At 41.5% G+C, this 27,981-nt stretch overlaps 1 protein-coding gene across 3 annotated transcripts in view; it reads right to left on the bottom strand.

Moving 5' to 3' along the window:
• The window catches only part of anks1b (ankyrin repeat and sterile alpha motif domain containing 1B), a 276,601-nt gene that overhangs the window by 169,388 nt on the left and 79,232 nt on the right, over positions 1 to 27,981 (bottom strand). For 2 of the 3 annotated variants that reach the window (XM_066667270.1, XM_066667271.1), the window contains exons 4-6: positions 15,535 to 15,831; positions 4,205 to 4,280; positions 3,132 to 3,233 (exon numbers count right to left, since the gene is read on the bottom strand). In XM_066667270.1, coding sequence (XP_066523367.1) covers positions 3,132 to 3,233; positions 4,205 to 4,280; positions 15,535 to 15,831 — 475 coding nt within the window. Of the gene's footprint in view, positions 1 to 3,131; positions 3,234 to 4,204; positions 4,281 to 7,860; positions 8,041 to 15,534; positions 15,832 to 27,981 lie in introns of those variants that run through there. The other variant, XM_066667272.1, reaches the window with a different exon arrangement.

The following is a 27,981-nucleotide window of genomic DNA, read 5'->3' as shown; positions in this document are numbered from 1 at the left end:
CACCTATTAAAGTGTCAATTTTTCCAGGGTTATTACAATCTCACAAATATGTTTTTGTTGTTGGTGAAGGAGGTGCATACATGTATTAATGTGTGAATGCATACCATTTAAGGGCCAACACATTAACGTTCACATTACAGGCAGATACAGGTCACAAAAAGCAATGAATTAAGCTAGTAAGATTCCTGTTTACTTCAGTGTGGATTCAGGGGACAATATGAATAAATGTCAGTTATATAAACAAAAAAAATGCATACAATGGTGAACAAGCTTCTCAATATGAGTTATCCTTGCTTGGCTAGCTTTTGCTAATTGTAATATTGAGAGATGAGGATAGTGGAGGGACATGCTTGGCACATGCAGAATATTTGCCCACAGTACAAATTAACCTATGACAGCTTTACAAAAACAATGTGTATCACTAACTCTGTAAAAACTACAATCTGCACTGACCTCAGAGCAGAATGACCTGAAAAGAAGCATGAAATGTTAGCACGGAAAACAGGAAATGAAATGAGACAGATCTTTTCATCTTTGATATAGTGTATCTTAATCTTCTGTGCCCGTCTTCTCTCATATTTACTGTGCTTTAATTTCTTTCATATGAGACGCATCCTCACAACCTCTTTTGGATGGCTCCTAAACACAACTTCTGCAGCAGTGACGACCACAGGATCAGTGGATGCTATAATCAACATCTCCACAGCTTCTCTAACTATAGCCCTCGCCAACCCATAGGATTTCTGGGGATGCAACAATAGACTCAGAGCCGCCTCACACACTAGAGATTAGCAAAACCATAGTCATCCGTAATGGGAGAATTCCTGCTCTCTGCGGAAGCTGGAAAGCCCATGGCTGAGGTGTGTGTGGTGTTTAGATGAGCTCTGGAGGCTGGAATGTCTAATTTTTTACTGTCAGATGAGCAATAATGAGCAGACTCAAATTCTAATGAGACACTACAACAGTGCTAAAATTAAAGAAAGCCATACCTAAGGTCAGCGAGTGCATTGCTTTCAGAATTTGCCTGCATTCAGCCACATAAACATTAGTGAGGTCAGGTATTGATGATGGACAATGAGGTTTGTTAAACACCACTCCAAATCATCCCAAGTGTATTGGATGGTGTTCCATCACTCCAGACAACATAGATGCAATGCTACACAGTCCAGAGCTGGGAGATTTATAGCCCTGTAGTCAAAGAGTAGCATTAAACTCATGTGCAGCTGCTCCAGAGTGTCTCATGATATTGATCAGTGCTTTTCTGTATTGATTCTACAAGCTGAAGGCACTCAAGTCAAGTTTAAGTTTTTTCTTTTCTTTTTAAAGCAGTGGTTGCACCATCACTAATAACAAGGCCTGTTCAAATATGTCCAGATATACTAAATGTTCATTTAAAAATATGATGGTCACAAGTTTCCCCTAAACTGTGTTTGGTCACCAAAGACATGGTTTGTACCATACCTGAAGTTTACTTCTTTAGCCTTGCATTCAAGATGAATGGAAAATATAGTTAAGAAAAAAATGCATGCCATTTAAGCCTAAATCATCACACTTGCCTGGGCCTGTTGCTATAGCCATTTTATGCCACTGATATAATGATAATATAATGGCATAACAATGCAAATACACCCTTTTAAAGAGCATTGAACGTTTAGGCAAACTAAAAAAAAAAATATATATATATATATATATATATATATATATATATATATATATATATATTTATTTTCAGACACTGGAACTGGAACATAAAAATATTTAAATATTCTAAATAAATAAAACATAAATAAAATAAAAACAACTACATGTTTAAAACAAAGCAACATTACAGCCTTAAAATATGCAGAGAGCATAGAAAAAAATTGGTAAAACAGCATTGATGATGTTCATTCTTATGTTAAAAAACACCCAAGTAAACAGGATGGGCAATATTGAATTCAGGAAAAAAAATTATTGAGGAAATGTCCATATATTGTGCAATAAATCAATAGTGTAGTTGTGACAGGCTTACACTTGCCTAAAACCATACTTAAAAAAAATTCTTACTGTATGCTACTACTACTGTATACTGCTATCTAAACAAAGACACAAATTGTCACTGCTGGGAAGCACAGTATCACCCCACTCAACGTGAATTTGGGGTTTTCATTAGTTGTCAGTTATAAACATCAAATTAAAAGAAATAAACACTTGAAATATATCAGCCTGTGTGTAATGAATGAGTGTAATATACAAGTTTCACTTTTTGAACGGAATTACTGAAATAATTTAACTTTTTCATGATATTCTAATTTTATGACCAGCACCTCTGAGAATGTGAGAATGGACACACCCGGTGGTGCAATTCATAACGGTGAGCGAGTATGTGATTGACTGAGTTAATGACTGAGGGACTGAGTTACAAGTCATCTCCATGAGGTGTTCCGTGCCTAAAAGATGGTCAAAAGCAGATCAAAATCCATGACTCCTACAGTACTCCTGTAATTTTGCAGATGTATTTTTTTTCCAACTGTGATTGATCACAATGTATGATATGTAATTATACGTTACTATTTGAGATTATATAACTACATGTGGTTAGGTGATGTAGGCTTGCTGTTTGAGTGATGTCATTTGGGTGTAAATTATGATCTACATTACACTAGTGACGGACTTTGGACACCTTTCTACAAAATTTTAACCATTAAAGAGTGGCCTGCTGTAAATACAGACAACAGAACACAGATCCTACCAGCAGTAAGAATCTACGTGCATTTGACAGAGTTCTGTTAGCGTGGCTGATCAGACGCAGACAGACTGTGTTTAAGAAGATTTCTTTTCATAATATAATCTACCATTGTTCTCCAACACAAACATCCTCCAACTACCGTTATCAATCAGCACACATCCGTGCTCAGAGACACGCCATCAGCACGTACCTGCTCCTCAGTCTGAGAGTGTGTGTGTGTGTGTGTGTGTGTGTACGACGATTGTTATCAGTTCTTGATGTCCAGCCACAGTGGAGCTGTCCTGCCACAGTGGGGCTTCTGAACTGTAGTGTTCTTGAACATGAAAATGACATTCGTGTGTCATGTGGAAATATGCTGTTCCCAAGTGACAGAGAGCGAGAGCGAGAGAGAAGTACACATTACCTTGTATTAGAGCAGTGATTTGTTGTGATTTCTGGGCCGGGTGTTCTTTCAGTATCTCTAAAGCAGTTTTTCCCTGACAATCCTTAATATAGACATCGATCCCTGAGAGAGAGAGAGAGAGAGAGAGAGAGAGAGAGAGAGAGAGAGAGAGAGAGAGAGAGAGATAAGAGGCAGCTACAACAAATGTCCTGTCACCTTGCCCTCTGTCACTGCAACACTGTAACAACATTCACCTACACACCTAACACTTCCCACACTTCCTTCACACAAACACACACACAAGCTTTAAGCAGTGTTTATCCTATGGCAACATGATTCCAGGGTTCCATACTCATTCATTCATTCTCTTTAACCAATTCATCCTGTTCAGGGTTGTGGTGGGTCCAGTGCCTGCCTATTCTTGGCAAAATAGAGTGATTCTGATTCTACCCTGAATCACTAGACTGAATAATCTGAATAATCAGTCCCCCTACCAGCATGTGTTTCTGGACTGTGGGAGAACACCACACTCCTCACAGACAGTGACCCGAGGCAGGGCACAAGCACACAACCCCAGGACCTGTGTGGAGCTGTGTGACAGCGACACTACATGTCTAACTAATAATCCTGTTTGCCCAAAAATTTTAGAACTTTGCACAGTCCTTTATGTAATGACAATCATGCCACATGCGTTTACTTTTGTACTTCAATGATCCTTCACAATGCTACTCTGTGTACGACTTTCGCACAACAGCCACCAAACACTCAAAAATACCACCCCACCCCAAGACTAAGTTCAGTTACACTGCAAAATCAAGCATATTTCGCAATTTCAGTTCTGATGTTCAACACATTTCAATAAAAGTTGCTCTTCCACAGAAATGCAGCAATGACGAGAGCACAAAGCCCATTCTCTAACGCAGGAAGCTCCACAGTATCCAACTTCCTTCCGCAGAGAAGGAAGCTGCAAGGTCACACAGGGAGCAAGTGTGCAACCTCACCATAATACTACACACACTCACACACATAAAACCACACTCCAGATGTACACAGCAATATGTTGTAAGTTTGAGGTCTGAGGTGGAGTCACATACCTGAGTCAAGCAAGAGCCGAACTACATCCATTTTCCCATAGAGAGCAGCCTCATGGAGAGCACTGCCTTTCTCCGTCTGTGAGCGAGAGAGAGAGAGAGAGAGAGAGAGAGATGCTGAATAACTGAGAACAAAGAGCATAAACACACACACATTCACAGAGGCTGTAGAGAGGTGCGTGTTTACAATATTTCAACGAGACAGTTTTCCTCTGGGACAATTTCCACATTAATTTCAACTACAGAACTTGCATTGGCTTCAGTGAGATTTGCCAGTTTATCATATGTTACATGATTATCTACCGTTAACTCAGTGATCATTTCAAAAGTTATGAGACTGAGTGAGGAGCAGAAGGAAGGGGTGGAGGATATTTGTGTGTGTGTGTGTGTGTGTGTGTAGAATAAAGGGAGCAGGAAAGCAGTAAAGAGGAAAGTGGGAGGGAGTCCCAGAGACACACAATGTGTGTGTAAGAGAGCTCCACATGCTGTTGAAGAAGAGTATTTTAATAAACTGCCAGGGGATCAGGCACAATATTCAGCTTTACTGAAACACATCCCATTGGCTTTCATTAAATTAAATACTTCTCTGTAGTCCTGCCCCGTCCACCCTGTGGATCCATACAGCACTACAATTACAGGCACTTCCATAACACCCGGGGTACAAACCTACAGCTCACTCGGGCCATTCATTCTGACATTAGTGCATATTATCTCCATTTCTGTGGATTTTTCGTTTATTACATCATTTGAACACAGCAGCTCTCCTTCACATTGTGTGGACATTTCATGATGAAAGGACCCACAGAAATGCTGCAAAATTAATTGGAATTATTATTATTTTTTAATATATTGACTTCCATTGAAAGTTAAGAAGGTTTTTACCCTCTCCTGTAATGTTGCTATTTTGGGAGATGCATTTGACGATGATGATATTTAGCTGATATCCCTGGGTATCTAGAAAGGCACTATATAAATGTAACTATACATTAAATAAATAAATATTTGTTATGAGATCAAGTTTACAAAAAACTCAAAAGTTCTAATTGTCTAATTGTCATTCTGATGCTTGATTTGACTATGTTTTGTCTCTGTTTGGCAATTGGAAAACATATTTCATATCCATAATTATTAATTCATATTACACTATACATTTAACCAATCACTGAAGTGCTGCTGGAGTTTTTGAACAGTGTCCACTCACTGTTCATTCTGTCAGACACTTCTATCTCGTTAGTCCACCTTGTAGATGTAAAGTCAGAAACAGTAGCTCATCTGTTGCTGCACAGTTTGTGTTGGTCGTCCTCTAGTCCTTCATCAGTGGACACTGTCAGCTGGTTTTTTCTCTTTGGTGGACTATTCTCAGTCCAGCAGTGACACTGAGGGGTTTAAAAAACTCTAGGGTTACTGCTGTGTCTGATCCCCTCATACAACCACAACACTCTCACTATCACCACATCAACATCACTGCAGTTCTGAAAATGACCCCCCCACCTACCCAAATCACACCTGCTCCTGACTATTTAAGAACTGGGTGAAATTGGGATAAGAATGTATGTAGAGAAACAGGCGGACTATAGTCTGTAATTATAGAAGTGATCATGTGGTCAATGGAGCTGATAAAATTGACAATGAATGTAGAAACAAGGTGGTTGTTCCTAATCCAGTGATTGTTCAGTGTAGTGTATGTAAGTGAATTCAGCCACTATTAAATGCATCTTTTTTGGATACAGACTTTCAGTAATCTCCAAAAAAAGCAAGAAATAAAAATGGGATGAGCTTAAATTTATGTCCAATGCCAAGCATGATCTAAAGGGATCTATGGCCCCCAGCACTGAGTGGTAGAGCAGTGGAATTCTACTCACTGGAATGACTGAGCTCCTTTAAATACCTCTGAGATGAGCTGAAGCTGTGTTTTTGATCCAGAAGTAATCATCCAACATCAGTAGCTGCTCTCAGTAATACTCTTGTGGCTTAATGCATCAAATCCTCATAGTCATGTTCCGACATGTATTCCCAAGCATTCCCTAAAGAGCAGAAGCTAAGCCAAAAGGGATACATTTTCTATTAATACCCTTCATTTGAGAATTGTCGGCTGACCAGAGGTCCACCAATCATTGGCCGTAATTAATAAATCATCATTATAATTTTGACTACAGTGTAGTGTCTGGTATGCAGCACAAATTTAAAGCAAAATGACAATAATAATTCTGGGTGTCTTACTTCTGGGACAGAACATGAATGTGAATGGGACATTGAAAAACATGTATGCAATAAAGCTAGCACTGCATGCCACTCTAGAGTTGCACTGAGGCCAGAGCCAGACTTAGAGCAAAGATTTATAACACCTCTCTGGTGTTTTACAATATTGATTGGGTAAACTCATTCACATGCATCATCACACTTCAAAAGAGGTAGCTGGACTTCACTGGTCCAATTCCTATCCACTGGAACTCTGAGGAGTGTACTGAGAAGCCACTGAAAATCCTTTCAACTACTCTCTGACACCCAAAGGCCATACATAAAACATAAAGGCCAATCTTTTTTTTTTATTTTATGTTCTTTTGCAGCTCTGTATCCTCATACAGTGCACTCAGAACATAGAGCACCAACAGCAGCTGAAGGAACACAACCAGAGGTAGGCAGTTAAGACTAAATCCATACTCAAGTAAAATGATTTTGACTTGGGTAGAATAGCAGGAGCTTCCTGAAAATGGCTTGTGTAACAGAACCAACGTTGCAGCCCGAAAGACTACTTAAGTTCTGAGTAAAAGATGTTAAAACCAGTCTGATCATTGCCATTCATGTCACATGCCCACAGATTGGATATATATCCGATCTAGGACAGGACCACATATGAGTGTGATTCAAATCTGATTTGAAAAAAATAAAAATAAATATCAGCTGTGACATGTTCACATAGCCCTGAAAAAAAAACTGATCTGTGTCAGATTAAGGCAAATAAATCAGATTTGAGTAAGCTTGGTAATATGAGCATAACCTTAATGTAGAACAGCAGTGGAATAATAAAGGAACTAAAGTGTGCATGATTCTATCCTTTTATTATTGGAGAACTTGGATTAAAAATTTTGCTGTTCATAAATAAATAAATGTGAAGCCATTACTTAATAATGGGCATTTAAATGTAAAATAAACTAATCAATGTAAGATCAACAGTGGAATTATATTTATTAGTAGTCCCTGTCGATTTAAATATATAATCACAACAGTACATTTAAAAATGTTAGTGTGTCCTTGTATTTTCGTGAGGGAGATAAATGTGTAGTGTGATATGTGTGGCAAAATGCCTAGAGGAAACCATTCTTTTTACTTACTGTATTAAGAGAAAATGAACACTACAGCACAACACTAGTTAAAATTAATATGATAAACCTCAAACATTAGTGGGTTGACCACTCACAGAGCAGCAAAGTGACTAAGATGACAATGAAACACAAACAAGGGAATCAATAATTAAATCTTAAAGCCTTTTAAAACAGTAAAAGTACATTCAATTACTCTACTAAATATAAACCCAAGTAGAAGCTTCAAAATGTTATTTGGAAATACTCAATAAAACACAAATACACCAATATTTTACTTACGCATTTACTTACTGCAACTAGTTACACCTCACACCTGAATACAGGTTCTGTACTTACATCTCAAAGTAGGCATCGTCACTTAGACAAAAAGGGAACATTCTGGTAGGTCAGAATGGAGAGTGCAAAAAAAATCCAGAGCAATGGCAGGAAAAAACAGCAAATCCAAACTCAGTACAGTTAGTGGCTCCAAGGATGAAGCTCGAAGACACAACATGAAGTGTGGAGTCTGTGTTAGGCTCCAGTCCACAACACCGACTGGATGAGCACTGAGCGCGCTCATGGTAAAACAGGAAGTCAACACCCCCTTCAATGAGGGCCACTTCCAGTCCTCTTTCCCATGGCGATTAGCTGGTGATATCAGTGGAGGAGAGAAATCAATTCACTCTCACTGGGCTTCCAGGAATTGAAAAGCCTTGTGTCTCTCTCTCATTCACTTGAAAGTTAAAATCTGAACCTTTGATGGAAAACTATGTATTACTATTGATAACTATTCATTACACATCTACTTTTTTATTTATATATAAAAGCTGAAGTCTGTACATATACATAAGCTGTACTACTATCAATCTGTAACTTTCTTCTGCTGTTATATTTTGGAGAGGCGTTATTGTGACCATGATGTATATGTTTGTACAACTATCTGAGTCTAAGGACAGGACTGGAAAGCCGCTGTAATGTCCTAGACAAATGAAGTAGGTGACTGCTATTCTTACTATAACTATCCATACTATACACAAGTCCAGCAACAGAAATGAGGCCTGTTAGAGAAAGTTACTACAAACCAGTCATTTTCTACTAGGAAGTCAGGCAACAACAGACACACAGGATTTCCTGACTGTTCCTAGCATGTCCTGTCTCCTCAAATCCACAGAATAAATGTTGTGATATTTGTGTGGCCTGTGGTGCCTTGTCTGAGCCTAGCTGAGAGGGAGGGTGGGAGGAGGTTGTGTGTGTGTGTGAGAGAGAGCAAGAGAGAGACAGAGAGAGAGAGTAAGTAAAACGAGGCTAGGGAGGGGAATCAAGGGAGAGAAAGCATAGCAAATGCATCATACATTATTCATTCACATTTAGAGAGAGAGAGAGATTTTATGTGCAATTATTTCTCACATTCCAACTGCGCACACTCAAATTACTCACACAAATTGTAAAAAGTCTGTCAAAATTCACAAGTTGTGTCACATATAGCATCAGTGCAGTATCGTATCCCCATCCTGTTTTTACAGCCTGTACTCTGTCAGAGGAAAGAGAGAGCAAGTCAGAGGGAGAGAGCACGAGAGAGCAAGAGAGAGATACCCATGGTTTATGGGATCAAAGTCCTCTTCTCAGCCAGAATTCTGCTCTTCTAATAACATAAACACACACATGACGTCCTGTAGTCCTTCATCTGTGGACACAGGACACTGTTGGCGTCTGACAATAATCCAACACCCAAATCCTACCTGCTCTGTGCTGGTCCTGACTATTAAAAAACAACAAAGTATGCAGAGCAACAGGTGGAATGCAGATCTGCAAAGTTCCCCTGTACAGTCAGTGGAGCTGAGAAAATGAGTGGACAGTGAATGTAGAGACAAGAAAGTGGACATAATGTTATGGCTGACCGGTGTATATACTCAGTGGGAGACATTATCTAAGCCTGTGGTCTATTAATGGGTGCAATATGATTGATATGATTTGAATAGCCACACTTTATATTCAAACACTGACGGACCTGCACATCTAACATTCTTTTGAAATCAAGGCTGTGCAAGAACAGCCTCTGCTCTTCTGAATCGCTTTTACATTAGATGACGGAGCATTTGCTGTAAAGGTTTAATGGCATTTAGCCATTAACTCATTATTGACTCACTGAAGTGCTTTATGATCTTCTAGTAAGCACTCATGTGTAGCTGCTCCAGAGCATCCGCTTATACAAGCTTTATGTACAAGTGAAGATCTGTGCCCACAACAGGAGAATCTTACCCTAGTTTAATTCACAAATTATAAGGAATGTCTGCCTGGATTCAAGGAGTGTATTGCAGAAAGTGTTTTGAACACAGGCTAATAATATTTAGTTTTGAAGAAGTGCTGGGCAAGAGGACTGAAATATCTATCCGCAACATCTAGTGACAAAGGGGGAGAAACAGGTTTGAAATGACACTACTGTTGCACACACTTAGAAGCGCAGAGCAATCACTGTTGGTTGTAATATTTGCAGAAATACATCTCCATGGTCATATGAAGCTAGTGTTTGATGACGAGTGTTCGATACGATACCTGCCTAAATATCGCGATACCTATACTGAAACCATACCATCGCAAAAAACCTAAAACATCAGGAAAAGTAATGTACTGTTTGAATAAAGCTGAATGCCTCAATCAATTATGTGATCTCAGTTCAGGAGTTACGAAAAAGTAATACATTCAACATAAAAGGAAAAAGTGAAAGTGTATTTGGCAGATTTTTTGTATATTCGCAGCTCATTCTGATCTGTGTGAGGTGCCGCTTAGATATGGCGTTATTTTTGTGCCACAATTCTGCACGCGCGCGCGCGGTTTTTTCGAACGAGCAAGGTTTCTGCGCGCGCGGATATTTTTGAGCGAGCAAGAAGGTTTCTGCACGCGCGATGTCTCTGACCTGCGCGCTCGCTACACACTTACAGCCATTACAAAGTGCCTCAGATTCAGCCAATCAGAAACGTCAAATGACAAAGGTCATTTCTGATTGGATGGTTTGACCGCCAAGTGGGAAGGACATACAGGCCGGAGACCAGTAAATAGATGGATACCGGCGAGTGGAAGGTTATGGTTAGGGAGAAATCTGACAATGCCCTCTGAACGGCAACAGACCAGTGCACCACAGCCAGACATTTTATTTTATATTCATTGAATTGGCCACAATGTAGAGTTTTTATCCTTGTATTTACCTTGATTAACTGAGTCAGCAACGTAGCTGATATGCTAAAAACAATGTACATAGTGTAAATTAGTGCTAGCAACGACGGTAAATGGTATTGCACTTTGTAATGGCTGTAAGTGTGGAGCGAGCGCGCAGGTCAAAGACATCGCGCGAGCACAAACCTTGCTCCCTCAAATATAAAACCTTCTTGCTCATTCGAAATATCTGCGCGCGCGCGTGCAGAATTGTGGCACAAAAATAACGCCATACATAGACTGACTGTGCTGCTCCGTCTCTGGAGCAGACAAGCCGCGGAGAGAGAGCTGTCTCTCCCACTCACGGTCAGTCCAGGTGTTCTAACAAGTTGTGCTACCGGCTATTCTCTTCTATAAAATGTAGCTTAGGTTTGTACAGAAAGTCATTAGTGCTTTTTGTATTTTTTAAATAAGTCGCTAGAAGGTCTGAAAACTAGCAGCAAAATCATTAAGAGAGGGAGAGGAGGCAAAGCGCTGTGGGCTCACACTGCCCCCCATGGCACTCGTTGGAAATACAGCTCTTATTTTAAAACACTCCTTCTTAAAGTACCGTTAATTTATTATATTATATCAAAAAAAGAATATTGCATTCCATCAAAATGTCATGGCTTTTACCTGCCTATTAAGCATTTTCACAGTTTTGATGGACCAGAAATGGACTAGAAATATTCATTCATTCAATCAAATTCCACTTCATCCTGTTCAGAGATATAGTGTGATCCAGATTCACTGGGCTCAAGGCAGGAACACTCCCTGGACGGTGCGCCAGCCCATCACAGGGCACCACATACACACACACACACACACACATATATATATATATATATAAAATCAGCATGAGAACATGATGATATCATGATGAGATGCTTAGTTAGATCAGAGGAAAAATACATTATTTATAAAAATGCCCTCAGAAAGTTTCATATACTGTCTGAACATTGAGATTTGTCTGAAATTGAGGTTTGTAATGAACACATTACCTGAAATTTCTTAGAATCATTCTGCTCTGTATCTCCTAAAGAAAAACGAAAGGTCTAATCCTTTCTCATGACAATTCTAGGTTTGCTGGCTTGCACTAGCTGTCTTCCTGACTGAGTGAACTGAGTCAGTAGGACACTATGTTAATTATCAAAATGATTTAATTAGGGTACATCATTCTAGTCCAACAATAACACCTCTCAGGATATTCATTCTTTGAATAACATTAGAACTAAACTGTTGTCCTCTGCTGTAGTCGTTGAATCAGACTGAGGCTGATCCACTGAGCTTGTATTTAATGAGAAAACTCTTGACTAATTTATCCATATTAAACTCACCTTTAACAGTAAGCGTAAACAGTTAAAATATGTAGATTAGTATGTTTTTATTATCCTACATCTCAGCATAATGAGCTAACCTATGAGCCTGGTTTTTTATTTTTAAGACATGATATTACTGACCTTGTATAATGCTAACCACTCTGTGTCTGTTAGATAACATAAGAGTTGAGTGGTTAAAGTTCTCCTCTAAGCATGTTGAGCCGTCTTTTGACATAGCGATAATGACACGTTAAAAAGAAGGGGTAGCTACACACGCTATAGAAAAAAAACATGCTCAGAAAAACATCTTCACACTCCCAACTTTTACATGACTGGGGAAAGTTAATTGGTAGCATTGGCAATAAATATTGGTGTTGTCATACCCAGCCATTTTAAAATCCCAGCCTGGAACCTGGATCAAAAGTCTGGATCTGAAGAACATTGACATAAATAATACTAAGCAGGTGGACACCCATCCCCTCTGCAAGGTCCTAGTGCTATTGTTTTTAAAGAACCTTGCTATTTTAAGAAAATCCTGTCAAAAACTGAATGTAAAATAACTAAAAGTTAATAAATCTGATTATTTTAACACAGTAAATCTCATGCAACTGTACTGTTGCATTTTTTAATATAAGGCCTTATTAATATTAGAACTGCTGCAGCACGGTGGTGCAGTAGGTAGTGTCGTAGTCACACAGCTCCAGGGACCTGGAGGTTGTGGGTTCAAGTCCCACTCCGGGAGACTGTCTGTGAGGTGTGTTTGGTGTGTTCTCCTGCTGAATGCGTGGGTTTACTCCGGGTGCTCCGGTTTCCTCCCATGGTCCAAAAACACAAATTGATAGGTGCAGTGTGTGTCGCCCTGTGAAGGACTGCCGTCCCCTCCAGGGAGTGTTCCCACCTTGCACCCAGTGACTCCGGGTAGGCTCCAGACCCACCATGACCCTAAACTGAAAAAGCGGTTACAGAAAATGAATGAATGAATAATATTAGAACTGCTGATGCATTATAATCAAGGCAACTGATTCACTTGCAGAGAGTTTATTTCGTTATTTACTAATTGACCTGTTCTCTCTCTCTCTCACACACACACACACACACACACACACACACACACACACGTGAGCTGGCCCAAGGCCTGAACTGAAAAACAGTGTTCGGCTGTTTCTTTCTCACTCTCAAAGCCAGCTCAATTATTCATTCCTGCAAGCCCTACACCACTCTTACTACATCTCTCTCTCTCTTTCTCTCTCTCTCTCTCCTACATATTTCACTTCATTCACTCTCTCCCTCCTTCATTTGTTCCCAGGCACTCTCTTACAAGGTTCACTCTTTTTCACCATCTTTCCAGTTTTTCCTTCTCCTTCGGTCTCAACACCCGTTCTATTCACTTATATATATATGCCTTCACTCAAGCAAATGCAGCTGTGCCACACACACACACACACACACACAAACACAGAATCTTGTTTGGCTTAGTTAGACGATGGTTTAAAGTTCTTGACACAGTGCCCCAGCTCTGACCAAACCAATGTCTTACCGGTGCTCTTTGAAAAAGATCAGGCCTGAGATTCTTATTGCCAGTCAAATCAAATCAAATCAAATTTATTTGTATAGCGCTTTTTACAACTGACGTTGTCACAAAGCAGCTTCACAGTTTCAAAGTGCATGTGCATGTCAGACTGAGTGCCAGCAAAAAAAAAAAAAAATTCAGGCAAAGATTTGGTAACCTAATAGGGTTGTCGAGAACAACAGTAAAAATAAACCCAGGTTATAGTAATCCCGTGTCATATCCCGTGTTAAAGGAGCTTTTGCAGGGTTTCTTAGGAATGGGTTTGCTGGAGAAGGAATTTAGTGAAGTAATGTATTGCACAAATGAGACGACTCATTCAAATACGAGGCTAAAATCAAGTGTTGAATGACGCAACATGTTCAATTCCACAAGAAAACATAAACCATTACTCAGAGGAGGGAAACTTCTGGAAGCTACAGGGAAATTTTGTGCACAGATGCAGCTTATGTTCGTGTTATGAACACGTCCCTAACTCATTAATTTTAAACGCAGTTATGATAATTGTGTAAAGTATTACAAGTGATTTTTTTTTAACTTCAACTCACCTATTATCTGTTATGAAAGACTAGAAGATAAGCTCGTTGAGCTCATTTAAAGCTAATTCCATCCGAATTAGATCTGTAAACACTGGTTGCTTTACGTAGCATGAAAATGCTTAAATAGGTCATGCTTACGGATTTGCTAATATTTGCAGTTAATTTACACAATAAGCCGAAAAGCATTTAAAAATACAAACAAAACATCACATGACGAGATCATAATGATAGATGTGTCTCTTAAAAATATGGACCTGCGTAAATTTAAAAAGTGATTTTTTAGAGACATCTGCAGATTAAAAATGTAAACAGTTTTTTTTAATTGGTTTAATCATATGCTTTAGGTTAAGTTTCACACATTTAGTATTATATTTCTTAGTTAGAGTAGGCCATTGCTTTATTATTAATTAAATGAGAGTGTAATGCTGTGACTAGTCTCTGTAAGGACCCGTTTACTAACTAAATGTGGTTAACATTTTTCTCATTTAATTTTATTGTTTGCATATAGCTGGTTTAATGCTAAAATGTTATATAAATATATGTTACATCTGTCTTTAATGATAATCCGTGGTATCTTATCTATAGCTTCTAAGCTATTGATAATTATTTGTAGTTAAAGACTGATGACCGATACAGCTAAAACTCTAATAAACAAACAGGAATTTCTAAATGTGAAAACAATAACTTTAATTGTTTTCTTCAGAGAGTCACAAAGGTCCAAGTGTTGTCAAGATCGCCAGTATGATCTCCAGGGATGTCACAGGGCCCATCCTCTCGGATCTAGATCTTTTTAAATATCCCTCTGTTTTTGAAATATCCCAGTCCAGACAAACACAAAAATGTATCATACCAGTCCAGTAGGGGGCCATAGTACCTCACAGAGGTTTAATCCCAAATTACTCTATACTCCCTGCGTAGTGCACAAATGAAACTACTAAATCTAGATCTTAGATTTAGTGCATTATATATTTCTAATAAAGAATCATTTATATTTATTCATATGTGTGTATTTGAAATCTAGTGCTAACTGCATGAACGTTGTAGTATTATGACTTGTTATTCACTATATAGGGTGCTATTTGAATTTCAGCCAGAGACAGGCACGCTCCATGATATCAGCATTTCCAAAGTAACTCTTATTTCCTCATCCACACAAAAACTGTGTTTTCAAAACTCTCCACCTTGGAGAGCATATTTGAAAACCTCCATTTTCAGTGACTTAAACGCAGATTGTGTGTGGACGGGAGGCCAAAGTGCAGACAAAAACCAGATCTGTGTGGACGGTGTCTCAGCCAGCCAAGGACAGGTGCCCTAGAGAGAGCACAGCTGGCCTTGCTCTCTGGCTGGTCAGGAGAGCACACAAACCTTTCTGTGACCTGAGTGGATCTCATACACTCAAACACAGAGACACACACACCTCAGTGTTGACGTCCATGCCGGCCTCCAGCAGCGCGTGGACAGTGGAGTGGTGGCCGTTGCGTGCAGCCAGATGCAATGGTGTGTGTTTGCGTGTATTGAGGCTCATGAGGTTGGGGTGGGCGCTCAGCAACATGCGGACCACCTGCAGCCGCCCATACAATGCCGCCAGGTCCAGAGGGGTCTCTCCTCGACTGTTCCTCATGCTGGGGTCCGTCAGCTCCTGCAGCAGTACGCCCACCACCTCAGAGTGACCGTACTGAGCCGCGCAGTGCAGAGCCGTCTCCTTCTCATGATTCTGAAACACACACAGAGGATAGAGCATTGCTCAAATATTTGGACACGTCTAGGACCAAATAAAGAAAAAATGATGAATGAGCGAATGATGCACTGGTCTGAAGTGTCACAGATTATATGTATATGTGACACTTCAGAGCAGTGCATCATTCATTCATTTTTTCAGGGCTATTTTACCTTAGATTCCTGCATGGCATTTCCACCACTTAGGATATTAGGCCAAAACTGTCATGAAATCAAAGTCTCAAGCATCAGGATATTTAGAAAACAGCTGTGCTATAGCTATAGTCCATGTTTTACTGGAAAATAAGCATTAGAATGTTATGAGTCTTAGACTGTTACAAGCATTCCAAAACTTCATTTCGCATGATAAAGTGAGCCTCCGGAAGAACTGTTAAGTACTGTCTCGTGTATTTTCTTACAAACACTTAAAACGGCTTTGTTTTAACTCTCCTCAGTGCACAGCAATGCAGTGCGTGTCTGTGTCTATTTCTTTTCCACAGATAAGATTAACTATTCCGTTTTTTCCCATAGCGTCCATAAAAACAAAAGTGTTTTCAATGCTCTGTCTCGTGTATGTGTACTATGGAAAATGCTTTCACATTAAAGAATGCAGACAGTAGTGTGCTAAAGCTGTGGGAAAGCAGCTGAAAGCGCTCAGCGAAAAGCAGCCAATAACAGAGCAAACTACAGCAAGTGGCTGATTTAACTGAAATGAATTATTTGAAGTAAATGGGTTCCTTAATTAGCCCGATGATTTAGAGTAATGATAAGTGCCTCCTGCAGAGAAAGAGCCATCTCTGGAGTCACATGCATCTCATGCTTTCTTACACTCACACACACATTCTCTCTCTCTTGAATTGATGGCCTCGTCTAGGCCCACTTCCTCAATGCTTTTAATTCTTTCCCCTTTAGATGTTACTATCTCATCAAATGAATGCAGGTTTCGGGAATTAAAAGAAAGTATCAATTAATTTCATCTGGAAGATATGATGCTACGGCAGCGCTTCGATATGAATTAACAAGCTGTATTAAAGACATATTTTAAACATTTTTTAACATATTTTAAGCATCTGACTGACAACTACTCACACAACAGCGCAGAAAATTTCTTTCTTAGAAACCTGCAGGGGTAATTTTACAAAAGTTCAACCCTAAACAGTGGATGCATTTTCTGCTTCTCACAATCAAAGGAAGCCCAGTTATAAGTTTAGACTCATGAGTCCAAAAATGTACTCCACAATTTAAACATCTAGTTTCTATTTCTATGAAATATTTAAAACCAATAAAAAAGTCTCCCTCAGAGTAGAGGTCTTTAGTGCAGCAAAGTAGCAACAAACTCTCTTGCAATACCCCGGATAGAAGAGAAAATGCTGGAAGAGCAAGTGTCTACAAACGTTTGGCCACACAGTGCATGCATGAATCACACCAGCAACCAGGACCAACTCATTTAAACTGGGCAGAGAGCTCAATCTTCTCACTCCATAATGGAAATGGTATCTAAAACACCCCTACACATATACTATAAGTATTTAAACTAACCCACACCTTCCAAAAAACACATCTAAACCCAGTTACAATTGAGCTCCCGCTCACCTCTATATAAGAGCACAGCGGTGCCAATTTCCTCCAACACTGATGCTATGAGATTGGACTCCTGAATGTGTGTGTGTGTGTGAGGCAGTAATGGCAATGTTAGGGCCAGAAAAAGAAGAAAGAAAACTCTTATTTCCAAGCCTTCACATGATTAATGTCAAAGGGACTGCAGCAGAGGAAAATTGCAACAATACACACAAACCTACAGCCTACATCATGCATCGCACCCCAGTAAAAAAAAAAAAAAAAAAAAAAAATACACCTCTGTCAGACACAAAACAGGCACTCAGTCAAAACCCAGAGCAGGCAGACGTGGACAAACTAAAAGCTGAATCATCAAGGACAGAACTTTATAAACATGGTACAGGTTGAAACTTACTGAGGTCAGTTGCTGATGTTGAATGATTGGTTCTGAATCACAAACATCAATCCATCAATCCATCACTCCAACTATATATATATATATATATATATATATATATATATATATATATATATATAGACACACACACAGTGCTCAGCATAAATGAGTACACCCCAACACATTTGTCAGAAAAATGTTGCATTGACTGCAAACAAGATGTGTTCATTGCCACACACATAAAAGTTATTTTCCTAACAAATTCCTTGAAGACCATGTTGTAAAAATGAGTACACCCCAAAGAAAGTCTTAGGAGCAAAGCTAAATGTTAGACTACAAAATTCTAATTAACAAGAATTCAACCACAGGTGAGTCTAAATATTCAGTAAACAGGTCTCCAGCAGACGGCTGTCTATAAAAGGGCTTTACTAATACAAAGAAATCCCCTTCCCATTTCATGCTATCAGCAATGGCACCACATGGAAGAGAAATATCACAAGACCTGAGAAAGAAAATAATTTCTTTACACAAGAAAGTTGAAGGCTACAAGTATATCAGAATGTCCAGGCCATCCACGGAAGCTAACACCTAAACAGGAGCATCTTCTGATGAGAAGTTCATTGCAGTTAACTAAAGAAATAGAACGCCAATCTGGGGTGACTGTTTCTTGTGACACAATACGTCGTACACTGCACAGGATTAGCATGCTTGGGTGTCGTCCACAAAGGAAGCCTTTCCTGAAGCCCATGCACAAAAAAGCCTGCCTAAAATTTGCCTGGTCCCATTCTGAAAAAGACAGACTACTGGCACTCTGAAGTGATGAGACCAAGATAAATGCTTTCGGAACTAATGGCTTCCAAACTGTAGGTTGGACTTGGCCAAATAAGGGATGTTTTACCCAAAATGTTTATGGTTAAATTAGAGAAGATTATGTGACACCCTACAGCATATACAACATATCTTCACATGCACAACACTAACCTTGAGTACAGTGAGCTGTTTCTTTAAAAGTGCCATGGCAGGCTAATAATTACACTTAAAATCAAGATTGGTGTTATTCTTCAAGATCAATGATAAATTACACATACACCCTGCTTGCTCTATTCTTTATTCAATATGCACGTTGCTCCGACCTACTCACAACACGGGGTAGAGCATAAAAGTAGACCTTTTGGGGGGGGGCCCTTAAGACCACTGCCATACTGATTCTTTTCAAAGTCAAAGCTGTCCTTCAGACTGATGCTTAATTTGATGAATTATTACACTACTATTGTGAATAAAATCCTGTCATGAACAAGAGAATAAGTATGTAGTGAAGTATATCGTATTAGCCAGGCCTGTGGAGGTCATCCCCCCCCCCACACACACACACTCTGCACTGCTATAAACCTCTCACACAGCTGACACTGTTAAGTCTCCTAGTGGCTCTGACAGAGGATTAGGGTACAGTGACTTGCCCAAACAAGGAATGTTTTACCCACAGAGCCAGATACTGCAGCGGTCACACGCAGAAACACATGCTTTTAGTTACACACACACACAGGAAGTGACCTCACATTGCTGACCTGGGGCCCCACAGAGGGTGAGAATGTGAATGAATGTGCTCATATTACCACATCTTACAACAATAACTTTATTTATATACCACCTTTCATTTTAGTTACACATTTTTAAAGAGTTTTACACTGGAATATAAGGAATAAATATTATCTATATATCTAAATATTCTACTGTCTAAATCAAAGATAGCAGATATTTTGAAACTAATGTAAATGTGCAATGGTGCTAGGTACAAGTAATAGCTACAATAATCATTTAAAATGATCATTGGAAAAAAAAAATAAGCTGGCATTCCAAATGATCTCTGAAATGCAATATAAGGCATATATTCCACCATCTGGTCTCTTAATGATCTTAGGTGTTTGCTGAAAGAGGATTACCCATGAGCATATATACATATAGTGTAAATACAGGTTAAATATAGTGTAGTGTGTAACAAGGGTTCAATTCCCATCACAGACAGGAACCGTGTGCTAATGATACATATACTACATATGCTTTTGCCACAAATGGCTGATAAATGGCTGATTTTATTGTATTTCAGGGACAGGACTGAATCTAGTTCATTCGCTTTAAACATTACTCTGAGTTTATATGTGCGTATGAATCAGTGAGAAAGAGTACGTGTTAGTATGGGGGGGGGGGGGGGGGGCTGCAGAGAGATGGTAGAGTTGTAAGTGCATTCTCTGGAGGGCTATGCTGGTCTGGAAGCAGAGGGAATGGCATAACCTTTCCTTCTCTCTCAGCCAGAAAACAAAACATTCCTGAGCTGTGTGTCCAACCCATAGGGAGAAGAGTACAACACACACACACACACACACAGTCACACATTGCACACACATATCTTGAACAGTGTCATCACACATACATGACTTTGGCACATGCAACACTCTTTCTCCTTCTCACTCCCGCTTAGTCTCTTTCTCTCTCTCCCTCTCTCTCTCTCTCTCTCTCTCTCTCTCTCTCCCTCTCTCTCTCTCTCTCTCCCTCTCTCTCTCTCTCTCTCTCTCTCTCTCTCTCTCTCTCTCTCTCTCTCTCTCTCTCTCTCCCTCCATCTCTCTCACACACGTACACACACAATCTGTCCCTCCACCACAGCTTCTCTCTTGCAAAAGCTTTTTAACACTTACAATTAGAAGAGTTACTGTCATTTTACTACACATTTACTGACTTGGTAAAATTACTGAGGACAGGGAATGTCAGACTGCTTGTTTTAGTTGTTTAATATGTGTTTTTGGTAGATTATATGGTTATATGTGGCTAAAACCAAAACTATTGCTAGAAGCAATAATTACCTTGTCTGTTGTGTGGCTAACTTTCATTTAAATATTTACAAATCTATTACTCCATGCAAAAAAAAAAAAGGAAAAAAACGAAATAACAGGCTCTGAGTGAAAGCATTAACGGCTCAAGTGTTTGAAAAGGCGCTGGGGCATTATGGTAAATTAATGGGGCGTTATGGTGATTTTAGTGGGGCACAGAAACATTTTGCTGTAAATTGGTCCAGTAAATCGGGTCAAGTGAGGCCCCAATATAAGCTTTATGAGAAGTGTTGTTCAGAAATATTTCTTCAAATCAAGACGTTTATCATGTTTTGAAATACATTAGTGCAAAAGAGATATGAAATAAATTTTTAGATCATATGCTATTATAAAACGGATAGTTCAGGTGTTACACCGAATTCTGTGAGGGTAGCGCTACTTCATTGCCTTGGAATAGGAGGTCACAATTTCTAACAGCTGCCATCAGAATTTGTGACCCGACTGAATATTAATTACATAAATGAACTTAAACACAAATGTTTATAAAGTTTATATGGACATTCAGTGGTGGTCCACCCCTATGCTGGACATAAGGCAGCGCCCTCTAGTGTCACAAACTTGACAGTCACAGAATTCGGTGTAACACCGGTCCTAAAATCTGATTTGTTGAGCTGAATTCGAAGTTGTTGTAAAATACATGATATTTAAATAAAAATGTAAATAATGTAAATCTGTTAACGGACTACACTGTGTGGCAGAAGAATACTTTATTTTGAGTGTTTGTTTATGAATAAATACATTTATGAATTTAAAATTTGTGTATTTTGTTTTATTTTATGTTGACCACTCAAGACCATACATTACTGCAATTTTATCATGGGGAAGGTTGGCTTTGGCACGACACAAATCAGAGCCATGAAAATCTCATATTTGTGAGATGCCAGCAAAAAGTACTGGATGTGATATGAGCAGAAAAAAAATATGTAAAAAATTTGAAATAGCACACACTCAAACCCTGTGATATAATCATGTATTTTTCCCTGTTTTTTATGCATAGATGGTAAAATTAAAAAAATTCTTTGGAGGATGGTGTTGTAAGACATTTCCCAGAGAAGTACTTTCCCAGAGATATAAAATCTAGTAAAATATTTTTTTAGATTTATTTAACAGAAAGAAGATGCGTCGGTTTAACAATCTTTTTTCCACACAGTCTTTTAGACATTACTCTCTAACTGCAGAGCCATGTGACTGTGTGGCCCTTTAAAATACAGGGAGAAGGACAGCAGCAGACAAACGTTATCCAATTCTTAAACAAAGCACTTAAAATGAATCCGATGGAGGAGCAAATGTAGCAAAGGAAGGGTGCTTGGAGGAATATCAATATCTGAATTACTGCTGCATAGATAAGAGCACAGATAACTCCTGCAATTCCATTCAGTCTCTCTGATTGGCAGGAAACCTGACCTTCTTTATATCTAGTAAAGAATGAGCTGTGTTTAACGCCTCACTACATGTGACCTCTCAGCAGGCAGCAACAGTAATGTCCAAGGGTAAAGAAACCATTTCAGCACTCAGGGACCAGAGGACAGATTTACTCCAACTGATATATTTATTCCAATCCCACTGAAATGCCATAGTGTGAGTTGAAACAAGTCTTTCCTTCAAACAGACATGAACTTTAAACACTTGGGGCAGCTGCACGTTCTTTCAGGTAGCTGTCAATAAGAAGTCTCCAATAATTAGTCGAATTACATGTTCAATCATTTTTAGACCCTCATTATAGTTAACAAATTTAACCTGCACCTATTTTGGACAGAGACATTCTATCTCCATAGAACAGCATGAAGTAAATGGGATGTGGTGGAGCAGCTGCACAGGTTTTTATGTGCAATGCCATACATCAGCTCACAGGGTATAATATCCCCAGCATTGATCTGCATTTTTTGGTCCATGGGAGGAAACCGGAGCAACTGGAGGAAACCCATGCAGACACAGGGAGAACACACCAAACTCCTCACAGACAGTCTCCTGGAGCAGGCCTCGAACTCACAACCTCCAGGACGTTGGAGCTGTGTGACTGCGACACTACCTGCTACACCACCCCTATTGGTCCATTCATCATGAAATTTCCACACAATATGAAATGACAAAAAAATGGAGCTACATGTTTTATTTTGGACAGTGAAGAACAGTATATGATCTCACTAAGGTTCATGAGCGTTAACACCATCAAATCCTCACAGCAATGTTCCAACATCTAGTAGTTAATTTGAGATGAAAACCTTCTCAGCTGTGTACAGGGCACTGCAGCAAAGGGATGACAAATTACCTATTGCCTTAACTTCAGGAGGAATGTTGGGTGAGCATGGTTCCAAAAATTTCCAGCCCTGAAGTCTATTGGGGTTTGTACATTTTTACCACTGTATATTTTAATCAGTGACCTTGCCTGTTTTAAGCACTGTTTAATAAACTATATTCCCAGTGTTATATGTAAAATACTGTGCTTGCTGTTAAGTCAAGATACTGCAGGCAGACCTTTTTTTTTAACAAACTACATCTGTAACATGTCATTGCTTCAACTGTTATCATAAAAATATGTTTATTTCAGTCTGTTTTGTCAGATTCCAACCACTCACATCTAACCGTATTTGCTGTATTTAACTGTATGTAATTAAGGCTTAGCTCCACCGCACTCACCACATCTATGTCATGTATCACTGAAAAGCCCGCTATCTGTAGAATCTAAAATGACTATCCAAATCTAGCAATTTACCATAATTTCCCTTAACAAATAATGCCTGTGTTCTGAGCTCTGAATGGTTAATCTAATATAAATCAAATTCTGAAAAACTGCAAAAAAGAGTTAGATTTTTTCTAGACTGAGAGAAATCTTAGATCCTAAAATATTACCTATAATAATTATTATCTACAATAAAATCTAGAATATATATTCTAGATTTATTATTGGTTTTGTACTAAAAGACCTGAAAAACAATTAATTAAAAAGGGCACAGTCTTCTAAACCTTTCTCTATAGTGTTTGTCACGCCTTCGTCCTGTCAAGTCTGTTGTCCCCGGTCATGTGCTCCTTTTAGCACATGGCTATGTTTTTTTTTATGTCCTTGTCTCTGCCCTTGTCCCGCCTTTGTTCCGCCTCCTCGTCCGTGTCATGTGTTAACCCGTCCTCCTCGTTATCTGTCCAGGTGTGTCTCGTTTGTGTCAGTAGCCCTCTTGTTTCACGTCCTGTTTGTCGTACATTTCTCCTTTATCCGTCGTCATATCAGTCGTGTTATTTAGTGTCTGTCTCTGCAGTTTGACTTTAGTTGTTTCAAATCTAGTTGTTTTGTTTCCTTTCACCGTAGCGCTCCCCAGTCTAGTCTGTCTATGTGTTAGTTTAGCTTAATTTCGTGTTGTGTTGTTTCTACTGTTGCCTGTCGTTGTTTTGTTATATCTTTTGTTATAATTAAACTTTATCTGTGCTTTAGCAAGTGCGTCCGCTTCTGTCAGTCCGCCCCGTGATCCGTGACAGAATGTACGACCCATGTCTGGACGCAGCTAGCACAGAAAATATGTTTGACAGGGCTGTGATATGGAGTAGCCGGCTCAGGCAGATACACGCCAGTGTCACTCAGCGCCTACAAGAAGAGGCAGCTCGTGAATCGAGTGATTGCGCCAGTGCGAGTCGAAGGAATCGCCGAAAGAAACGTGCTGGAGTCACCCCCTCGATGGTCGATTACCCCCTCAGGTCCGGGGAAATTTTTTGGGGGGGGGGGTTAAGAGTAGGGGCTGTTAGCCTCCAACCTCAGGACTACGGAGGTGGGGCTAACAGGGGCGCACCTCTGAGGGATCTAATGGGTGCGCCTGTGAAACCCCCTAAACCCTCTACAGCTCCAGCGCGAGCCCGGCGAGCAGCACAAACCCCTGTCCTCGTGAGCGCGGCGCCTCCTGCCGCGCCTGTCTTCGTGAACGCGGCGCCTCCTGCTGCTCCTGTCTCCGAGAGCGCGGCGCCAACGGCCGCTCCTGTCTCCGAGAGCGCGGCGCCAACGTCCGCTCCTGTCTCCGAGAGTGCGGCGCCAACGGCCGCTCCTGTCTCCGAGAGCGCGGCTCCCTCGGCCGCTCCTGTCTCCGTGAGCGCGGCTCCCTCGGCCGCTCCTGTCCCCGTGAGCGCGGCTCCCTCGGCCGCTTCTGTCCCCGTGAGCGCGGCTCCCTCGGCCGCTTCTGTCCCCGTGAGCGCGGCTCCCTCGGCCGCTCCTGTCCCCGTGAGCGCGGCTCCCTCGGCCGCTCCTGTCCCCGTGAGCGCGGCTCCCTCGGCCGCTCCTGTCCCCGTGAGCGCGGCTCCCTCGGCCGCTCCTGTCCCCGTGAGCGCGGCTCCCTCGGCCGCTCCTGTCCCCGTGAGCGCGGCTCCCTCGGCCGCTCCTGTCCCCGTGAGCGCGGCTCCCTCGGCCGCTCCTGTCCCCGTGAGCGCGGCTCCCTCGGCCGCTCCTGTCCCCGTGAGCGCGGCTCCCTCGGCCGCTCCTGTCCCCGTGAGCGCGGCTCCCTCGGCCGCTCCTGTCCCCGTGAGCGCGGCTCCCTCGGCCGCTCCTGTCCCCGTGAGCGTGGCTCCCTCGGCCGCTCCTGTCCCCGTGAGCGCGGCTCCCTTGGCCGCTCCTGTCCCCGTGAGCGCGGCTCCCTCGGCCGCTCCTGTCTCCGTGAGCGCGGCTCCCTCGGCCGCTCCTGTCCCCGTGAGCGTGGCTCCCTCGGCCGCTCCTGTCCCCGTGAGCGCGGCTCCCTTGGCCGCTCCTGTCCCCGTGAGCGCGGCTCCCTTGGCCGCTCCTGTCCCCGTGAGCGCGGCTCCCTCGGCCGCTCCTGTCCCCGTGAGCGCGGCTCCCTCGGCCGCTCCTGCCCCCGTGACTGTGGCTACGGCCGCTCCTGCCCCCGTGACTGTGGCTACGGCCGCTCTTGGTCGTGTCCGTGAGACGGCTCCAAGGACCTCGGGGTCGATCCCCAGAACTGTGCCCAGGCTGGTTCCTCAGACATTTCCACATACATTAGCCAGCCCTGGGCACCCCCAAGTTATATTGGTTCCCTTGTCTGTCCCTGTCCTGGTTCCTGTCTCTGTCCTTGTCCCCGTGCCCTTGTCTGCCTTTGTCTCTGTCCCAGTCCCTGTCACTGTATTCGTGTCTGTCCCCCTGAATGTCTTGGTCCCTGTTCCCCTACCAAGTCCAATCCAGTCCCCTGTTAATCCTGTCCAGTCCCCGTATCCGTCCAATGTTCAATCACCTGTCTTGTCCCTGTTTCAACCCTCTGTCCCGTCTCCAGTCCAGTCCCCGTTGCAGTCTAGTGTCATGTCACCTGTCCTGTCTCCTGTCCAGTCACAGACCCCTTTCCAGTTTAATGTTTGTCAGGTCCAGTGTCTTGTCACCAGTCTATGCTCCCGTCCATTTCCAGCACCCAGTCCTGTCATCTGTCCAGTCCCCGTATCAGTCCAATGTTCAGTCACATGTCTTGTCCCCACTCCAGTCCCATGTCCTGTCACCTGTCCATGTCCAGTCTTCTGTCCCCAAACCTGTTCAGTCCCCTGTCTTGTCACAGTTCCTGTCTAATGTGCAACCCCAGTCTCCCGTCAAGTTTCATGTGTCCACTCCCGTCCTGTCCAGTCCCCTGTCCGTTCTCGTCTCTATCAGTCTCTTGTTGCCCCCCTTTGTCAGTCTCCTGTCATGTCCCATCTCATTTATCCGGTCCTGTCGTGTCCCCAGTTCCTGTCTGTTCCTGTCTAGTCTTGAGTCTTGTTTTCCGTGCCCTCTCCTGTGCCAACTCCTGGGAGGTTTAGGAGTACGCGCCCCGGGAGTTGCGCATTCATGGGGGGGGCATCTGTCACGCCTTCGTCCTGTCAAGTCTGTTGTCCCCGGTCATGTGCTCCTTTTAGCACATGGCTATGTTTTGTTTATGTCCTTGTCTCTGCCCTTGTCCCGCCTTTGTTCCGCCTCCTCGTCCGTGTCATGTGTTAACCTGTCCTCCTCGTTATCTGTCCAGGTGTGTCTCGTTTGTGTCAGTATTTAAGCCCTCTTGTTTCACGTCCTGTTTGTCGTACATTTCTCCTTTGTCCGTTGTCATATCAGTCGTGTTATTTAGTGTCTGCCTCTGCAGTTTGACTTTAGTTGTTTCAAATCTAGTTGTTTTGTTTCCTTTCACCGTAGCGCTCCCCAGTCTAGTCTGTCTATGTGTTAGTTTAGCTTAATTTCGTGTTGTGTTGTTTCTACTGTTGCCTGTCGTTGTTTTGTTATATCTTTTGTTATAATTAAACTTTATCTGTGCTTTAGCAAGTGCGTCCGCTTCTGTCAGTCCGCCCCGTGATCCGTGACAGTGTTTCTTCACAAAGAAACAAGCATTTTGATTAAAAAGTCATTGAAATGCCAGATTCCTATTATGTGAATGTATGTTTACTTACTCCGAAAACATCTAATTATATAGTAATGTCCAGTACAAAATACCTGAAAGAATGCATTTATTGACTGGCATAACGACTGAAATATCTGCAATTGGTGTATTTATTTTTATTACAGTATAAAACTCAGATATAATACAATATTTAAAAAATGAACTGACTTCAAAATGTAATGGTCAGACAAGGTCTGTCAAACGTATGAAAATTCATTTTAGGTTTTAAGCACGGACTTGTAGAGTTGTTCCTGGCGAACACAGGCTCTACAGCATTAGGCCTATATTACAATTACACTGTTACACAGCTCCAGGGTCCTGGGGTTGAGGGTTCGAGTAGTTTGGTGTGTTCTCCCTGTGTCTGTGTGGGTTTCCTCCAGGTATATATGCTCATATGGTGCAAAAACACGTTGGTAGGTGGATGGGTGACTCAAAAGTGTCCATAGGTGTGAGTGAATGTGGAAGTGTGTGTCACCCTGTGAAGGACTGGCACCCCCTCCAGGGCGTGTTCCTGCCTTTTGCCCAGTGATTCCAGGTGAAATCAAAATGAATAAAATCATGCTTATACTTGGCCATACTAGGCCATACACTAGGAGACATATTACCCACGCATGGCATTGCATTCTTCTATGGAGAATGTACAAGCTGATAATGTACAATGTTCTCATTAAAGCAGCCGAATTCAGTAATTGTAAGAAGTGTCTATAAACCTTTCAACATATTGTTTATCTGCAGGTGAAATAAGAGGCTTCAGAGTCCCAGAAAGTCCAGCGATATTGAGAAGCAAGAGAATACGCTGCTGCATTGTATGGCTAGTGCTGCTGGACGCTGTGTGCTCCAGTTTCTGAACAAGCTTGAGCACGCAAAAGCAATCTGGTCTCAAATGATCTGAATGACAGTCCCACCAGGAGAATAATAAAACGCAGCACAGCTCAAGTGTGAGGTTTCTGGCTGTA

This window comes from Hoplias malabaricus, chromosome 4, assembly GCF_029633855.1.
Source record: "Hoplias malabaricus isolate fHopMal1 chromosome 4, fHopMal1.hap1, whole genome shotgun sequence".
Taxonomy (NCBI): domain Eukaryota; kingdom Metazoa; phylum Chordata; class Actinopteri; order Characiformes; family Erythrinidae; genus Hoplias; species Hoplias malabaricus.
Note: the sequence above shows the minus strand (reverse complement) of the source record. Positions and strands in the feature narration are given on the sequence as shown.